Raw genomic sequence first — 7,500 nt, 5'->3', positions numbered from 1 at the left:
GAACACACCACAGCACATAAAACCCACTGAAAGGAATGTATAAACAAACATTATCCAAGAATAACATGACCACGAAAAGGATAGAGTGCGGGTCACTTTAGAACACCAGAAATATATAAAGAGAATATAAAGAGAGTCATAACTCCAATAATAGGATACAAATACACTAATAAGAAAAAGGAGGAGGAGGAGGAGGAGGAGGAGGAAGAGGAGGAGGAGGTAAAGAGGAAGGTGGAAGAGGAAAAGGAAGTGAATAGAGCTACTGACATAAGGATCAGAAAAGTCAAAGAAATATAAAACTGACCGAAAAAGAAAAGTAAAGAAAAAAATAACGGAAATTTAACCGGTTGGTACAATACACTGGTCTTGTAATACACATAGAAATAACACAGCTGTTTTCAGTTGACTAGAGATTTCCTAAAGCCACCTTGCACAACCAAAAGGGTGGAAAGAAGCTTCGTATTTCACTCTTAATCGTCTCTATTCAAAATAACAATCTCTCCGTGAGGGGGACACTAGAGCCAAAAAAAATAATTTTGACAAAGCCAAACACCAATGGGTTTTGTTAATTTAGAATATGCTCCTACATTCAAAGTGTTATTTTTAGCAATTGGTATAATAAAATCCATAAAATATTTTCATACCATCATCCTCTACACACTGCAAATATTCAAAACATATAAACATAAACTGTTTTTCTCTAATCTTTAAAATCCACCTTTCAAAAAATGACACAAAACACTTCAAAATATCCTTAGGGTGTCCATAGAAATACCTTAAATCACTATCAAATACAGGCTTCTGAAAAGTGAATTAGTAATATGGGCAACATTTCCTGGTAAAAAGCTCTCCTAAATGATGATGCATCTGTGGAATTTATGCAAAGCAAAGGCAATGCTACTTACAGACACAATGCAATGTACTTACGAAAATTTCTATTTCAAATGCAAAACCCTTGACCGTAAATAATGTATAAAAAGAAAAGACACTGGATCAAAACTTGTTCTTAATCATGAGAAAGAAAGGGAGAAATATAAACGTAAGTAATGTACAAATATCAAAAATTAATCTCCTACTTTCTATTCAATCTGAAAATTTTATAATCTATTTAAAACTATTAAACATATATCTATAATAAAACTCATACAGCAGACACGAGATGAGTTGAAATTAATCCTTCATCTCTCTAGTTAGTTAATAAGGTTTCATAAATGTCTAATTGCAAGTCTTACTACCTTACTATAATATATTAAGAAAAATAAAATAAAAATCTATTATATATACAAATGGTTCATTTATCCTTCTCTAAACTAAATCTAAAACACTACAGTATCCATCTACAACTTCTCTAACTCTAAATCAAAACCTTACAAATATCATCCACCACCTCTACTCAAAAGAAGAAGAAGAAAAAAAAAAGGATTAAGACAAAAATGAAAAGTCGTCACTATCACCGCAAAACCACTCAGATACACTAGGGTATCTCAAGGTGGGACAGGGAAGAGGGAGGGTGAGAGGGAGAGAATGAATACGTACTTGACAAGCGTGAAGGCATCGTCGAGGAGTGAAGCCCTGTCGGCCGGGGAGAGCGTCTGGGGCTCCGTCTGCAACACGTGGATGAGGGCGTCCCAGCCTCCCTCGTCGTAGGTGACCCTGTAGAAGCCTCGCTGCCCTACGTTGAACTTGATCCACTTAACCTCCTTGCCCACTTCGAATTCCACTGCCGGGGAGAAGAGGAAGCAAAGGGAGGATTTCATGAATTTTGGAATTATTCATTCTATAGAAAGGAGGTAGACACCTTGGATAAATAGGTAAATAAAGTGAAAGAGATTTCTGATGTGCTAAGATGATCATAATTATAAGATATCAATTTAACATGATAACGTGCTATCATGTCAGGTGAATATTTTACTCTGGTCAGATGACATCCTTTTACATTATGATCGCTCCCTCTAAAAACATTTTTCAATGTTACATATGTATATACATATTGCAGTTGCATATGTATAGACACATTGTTCTTGACATGTCAAAAAAAATGCAAATAAATACAAAAAATGCATCTCAGCATCTTCTAAAATCGGGTGGGTGAAAAGCGCTCTGAGAGGCATTACGCTTTATTGCACCAGGAGAAAACTCGCCCGTGGAGGCTGTGTGCACTTGTTATCTTCATGATGGGAGCAGCATTAGGGTAATAGGTTAATAAAAAAACTAAGGGTAAATATTTTTTAAAAATGAGTTGCATTATTATCAAAACCATTCATTGAGCCTTTTACCAAATTCAGTTCATCTCAAAGCAAAAGTTAATTTCAGATGAACACAATGTAAAGATATTGAGAGGTTCCTCTCATATCTTACCTATCTAAGAAAAATAATATCTTTGATAATAAATAACAAAAACTGGTATATCCAGTAACACTCACCGTCTGTCAAGTTCATCCAATGCATCGTCTGGTTCTGAGGGTTAGTGCTTGTCACGTAAGTCAAGGGAACGTGCCATTTGTATCCTAGGGTGGAGTTGAAGGGTTCATTGGGGTCGGTGACATTCTCCTCGCAAACCAAAAATCGCGCTTGGCTGGCTGTAACAAGGCCGTCCTCCATACTAACGCTAATGAGAGGGAAGCCAGCTTGAAGAGTCCACGTGTCCATGATTCCCTGCAAGATTGATGTTAACAATTGTCATGCTAAAAGTACTTGTAAAAGTATTAATAATAATAATAATAATAATAATAATAACAATAATAGGAATAACTGAAAGAATTATCAAAATAATAGCAGATATATTCATGACAATAATAATATTTTAAATATAGTCACTACAAGTTAAATACATCTACAGTAATATAACAGAAACAATCTCTATACTTCAGAAAAAGGAAGTTTAAAATAAATCAATAAACCTAGAGAAGGATTTAGAGCCAATTCCAAAAGGTACCATGTTATAGGGCAGAACGACAATCCATACAGAAAATAAGTTTATTGAAACCAGGTTTACTCTTACTCTGCTTATAGAGTCTTGTATTTCAACATGTTAGAGTTTGTCATACAGCATGTCATATTCCAATAAAATGATGTTCAATTTGCAAATATCTATTCAACTATAAACCCACATATGGTATTTTTCATAGAAACAAAATGTAGCTTTAAATACTATCAATCATTATGGTTTTAGAAAAGCTATCAGAAAAACATCAGTCAAACTCACCACAAATTAAATGACACATGTCCAATACAAAAACTATTTCTTTCTTTCCAGCACAGTTATGGAGTTGTATATATATGGCTTTTCCTAACATAAAATAAGTTCTTTATAGATTAGCTCAGTGTCCCCTTGTGCTTTTTTTCCATTTAACCTTACATATAAAGACCAAAAATACAAGAGCGATAGCCTACCTTAATGTCGAGAATGTGGCCCGACTTCTTGAGCACCTTGGTCAGGGCTTCCCACAAGTCGTCTGTTGCCGCATTGCCGTATTTGTGGACCTCGAGATAGAGCCTTAGCCCTGCCTTCAACATGTCCTGCCCAATGAAGGACTCCAGCATACCAATCATGGATGCTCCCTGAGAGAATGTAAAAATATTATATATGAAAATTAATTACTTCACAATGCAAGAGATGCAATCAATGTATCTGATGTTACATACTCATCCCAATTATATTTGATAATGATGATAACAATATTAGCAATACTTATATCAACAATGATCATGATTATGATAATAACAGTAGTCATCCTGATAATAAAAGAAATGATAAGAACTAAATAGTAATTACCATAATACTAGCATTAACAACCAAAAGGCAAAACCCACCTTTTTATAGGAAATCGTATCAAATATGGACTCGATCTGTGCGGGGTCAGTCACAGGAGTGGATATTGGGTGGGAGGCCAGGAGCGCATCCAGGGACAGAGCTGGCTGCACCTTCTCCACAATGAACTGCTCTTGCATGGCCCATCCCGGCTCAGCCACTCCCGTCCCCAAGTTCTCCATGAAGCTTGCGAAGCCCTCGTTGAGCCACAGGTCACTCCACCTAGAGAGAAATACTGCGAGTTAAGGGCGAGTAAGAAGTAAATCAAGATGTGTTGTGTCCTTCCATGATAGGGGGTATAGAGAAGCATTTTTAAAAGCTGATTTCTTGCTGTTTTTTTTTTTTTTTTCAAGTATTTAGTCTTGAAAAGGCTGTCCTATCCCATAAGGCATTTTGGATTTGTAGAAGAGGGAATGGCCTAAATATCTCTGCATCCTCGCAAAAGCAGTCAGCCACCCGCCTAGGCTGTACAGTCCTAAGTCAATTATGTAATTAGCAGCATTATCATTATATCTACAGCTATTATCATCAACTATCATTACTATCTTAAGCTTCATCATAATCATTACAAATATCACAATCATTTATTAACATTATTGTTAGTATCATAATCCACATCATCAAACAGGTACATTTCAACTGGAAAATAAACAACCCTTGCGAAGTAAAAATGAAAGTGAGAAAGAAAAACAAGAAAAAGAAATCACTGCTCCATAAAAAAAACATATACCAAAACCCTTTTACAGAATATCATATCCTTTAGCATTAAACCTTATATTTGTATTTAAGATACGTACCATGCCATTGTTACCAGATTACCAAACCATTGGTGTGCGAGCTCGTGGGCAATGACGACAGTAACTCTCTGCTGAGCACGTGACGATGTGTGGTTGGGGTCAAACATGAGCGCAGTTTCGCGGTAAGTGATCAGCCCCCAGTTCTCCATGGCACCAGCTCCAAAGTCGGGAATTGCAATCAGGTCTGCAAGTTCAGTGACTTGTTTTCAAATTCTTTTATATTGTAGATATAATTTGCATATCATTATTAATTTTCATTTAACATATCCCTCATTGTTATCAATTATACATATCTATCATATATATATATATTGTAGGTATGTATGATTGTGTGTGTGTGTGTGTGTGTGTGTGTGTGTGTGTGTGTGTGTGTGTGTGTGTGTGTCTGTGTGTGTGTGCATATATGTCTATATTCATAATACATATATCTTTATAAACAATTTGTTAAAGAAAAATTCTATTTAAATCTACCTATACTGAATGTATCTGAATTTATTCTAATTTCATATAGATGTAACTATCTTAAATTTCTCCAATATGCTTTAACCTTGATAAGAAATATAAAATCCTATGTCAACTAAGAAGAGGGAGTATAAACCCTGCACATTCTATGTACCACAAACCCGAAAGCTACCTTGCTTGGGAAGAGGATACTGAACCCCAAAGAAGGTCTCGTAGAAATTGAGGATCTGCGTGGCCATTCGCAGAGCATAGTTGGCTTGGCTTATCATCATGGGAGGGGCATAGACAGAGACACTGACATTGCTGCTCGTTATGTTGGTCACGTGGTCGTAATCACACACTACAAAGGCTACCAAGTACGTACTCATTTCGACACTCTCTTGGAACTGGTCTCGGATCTGGAATGTTTGTAATAGTGTAAATATATTAACCCATTGGTTGCGGTTTTAAATAAATATTTGTGCAGTAGGATGGCTGGTTTACATTGTCTGGCACGGTGCCATCTGCTGACTCTGCCTTTGCAGCAAATTATGCCATCCACTCCTAATGGTTTAACATGTTTCAAAGTGGTAATTCTAAGTACAATAAAGTAGATATAGTACATGTAATTAGAACGTCATATAATTTAGATGTTTAGATTACATACATATCATGCAAAGAAACTCATGGAAGTAATTGGTTAATCAGAAAGCAAAGACTAACCAAGTCCGAATCCTCTGCCTTGACCGATGTTTGCAGTGGCATATTGAAGAGGGTGAACTGGTGTGGCTCTCGGTAGATACTCAGGTGGAACTTGGCTTTCAGCTGCGGTTCATCAAAGCAGGGAAAAGCTCGCCGTGCGGCAGTGGGTTCAAAGTGGGTGGTAGCAATATACCTGGAGAGTAGGAGGAAATTATTTGACTATATGTTGAAACTTGGTGACCTTCAGGATTTTGATACTCATGGACAGAAAAATTCAGAGACCTATTTCAGTTCTGTTCACATTTATTTATCTTAACAATGTATGTGACCTAATATCTCTCCTTTTGTAGGTAAAAAAAAACAAAAAAACTTTGAACTCAAATATTTCAAGGTCCCAATCATTATACTTATTATTGATATCAACAAAAAAATTGTTATTAATCTTTTCACCAGCTAATTACTAGCTGCACAAAATCAATACAATTCTCACTCTCCCATACCACATAACCACCAGTGCTATAAATATTTTCCAAAAAGTGACGCTGCTTTACATCTGCCTATTGAAACTTACCTCTTCTCTCCATCAGCTCTTTTGTAGGAAGATAGGTAGAAGCCCTCAAGTCCCTCTTTCAAGTTGAACTCATAACTTAATCTTAGTGTGTAGTTACTCCCTCTTCGTAAAATCTCTTCCAGCTGGAGATAAATCTGCATGAAGGAGATGATAGGTTACTCACCATAATTTGGATCTCTTTTAATAAAATTCAGAAATACATAAACTAGAAAGGGGGAAGTAAATCAGTTTCATAAAAAATTCAATGTGTACTTTGTCACTTTCCATATATAACATTACAAAGTCTCTAAATTCATAATCAGGCTAAACATATATATCTTACCTGTTGGTGCGCGGGGTACTCGAGAAATTTGCTGATAAAGATTGGCTTTTCATATTTGTTGCGGAGCAGATATGAAGTTACATTCAGTTCGTGGCCATGAATGACTATCTGCTGTGTCTCTTCTATTGCAGTTAACTTGATAGTTAATTCTCCTAATATAGAAACAATTGATGAGATGATATCAAAGTCCTTAAATACAAGATCAACCTACAATCTATCAAAGGAAATCACCTAACTTACATAACACATGAAACAAAAATCACCCATTTTACATAGATAAAGAAACTTCAATCATCAAATATACATAAGGCAGGACAGTGCCGTATCATAAACTGCCTCAATCAAACAGCACAATTAATCTGAATCTTACCTTTGACATATCTAGTGGTTAAGTTAGGATGGAGACTAAGGTCGTAATGTAAGGGTCTAACATGCGTTGGCAATCTAACGCTCGTCCAAGGGAACAGCTCTCCGTTGGTGGCAGTAGGGGGGGTCGTTGGAGGAGAGCTTGTAGGCCTAATGCTCTGACCTGGCAGTGGCTCGCCCGTGTAGGTGGCCTCAGGGCATCCTGGATCACGTGAAATCAGAGTTTGGTTATACTGTTTACAATGGCTGAGGAAGGACTTGTATATAAAAAATGACCTAAGTTGAAAGGAAAGGAAATATTTTACTATATGTATATATTTCAATTCAACTGATTTCCACAGACCTAACAATCAACCATTAAACTCGAACTCCCAAAACACGAAAAAATTACAACAATTTTATGAAGACAAACATCCTGAAAACAAATCACCAAAACACCGAACCTCAAAACATCCCATTTGTACCTGGCTTGGTGAAGGCTACAATGAGA

The 7,500-nt window shown here is 36.4% G+C and overlaps 1 protein-coding gene across 1 annotated transcript in view; it reads right to left on the bottom strand.

Annotated features, from left to right (window-relative positions):
* Nucleotides 1-7,500, bottom strand: part of LOC122267077 (endoplasmic reticulum aminopeptidase 1) — a gene marked incomplete in the record, with an annotated part of 181,929 nt that overhangs the window by 10,629 nt on the left and 163,800 nt on the right. Inside the window, 11 exon segments of the mRNA XM_086539375.1 lie at nt 1,537-1,720; nt 2,424-2,655; nt 3,394-3,561; nt 3,814-4,033; nt 4,609-4,792; nt 5,243-5,468; nt 5,773-5,944; nt 6,323-6,456; nt 6,645-6,796; nt 7,015-7,212; nt 7,475-7,500. The exon segment at nt 7,475-7,500 is cut by the window's right edge and continues 130 nt beyond it. Of these exon segments, the coding sequence (XP_086395501.1) occupies nt 1,537-1,720; nt 2,424-2,655; nt 3,394-3,561; nt 3,814-4,033; nt 4,609-4,792; nt 5,243-5,468; nt 5,773-5,944; nt 6,323-6,456; nt 6,645-6,796; nt 7,015-7,212; nt 7,475-7,500 (1,896 nt within the window).

This window comes from Penaeus japonicus, unplaced genomic scaffold, assembly GCF_977035675.1.
Source record: "Penaeus japonicus unplaced genomic scaffold, GWHDUDI00000001_assembly GWHDUDI00000008, whole genome shotgun sequence".
In the NCBI taxonomy this organism is placed as follows: Eukaryota; Metazoa; Arthropoda; class Malacostraca; order Decapoda; family Penaeidae; genus Penaeus; species Penaeus japonicus.
Note: the sequence above shows the minus strand (reverse complement) of the source record. Positions and strands in the feature narration are given on the sequence as shown.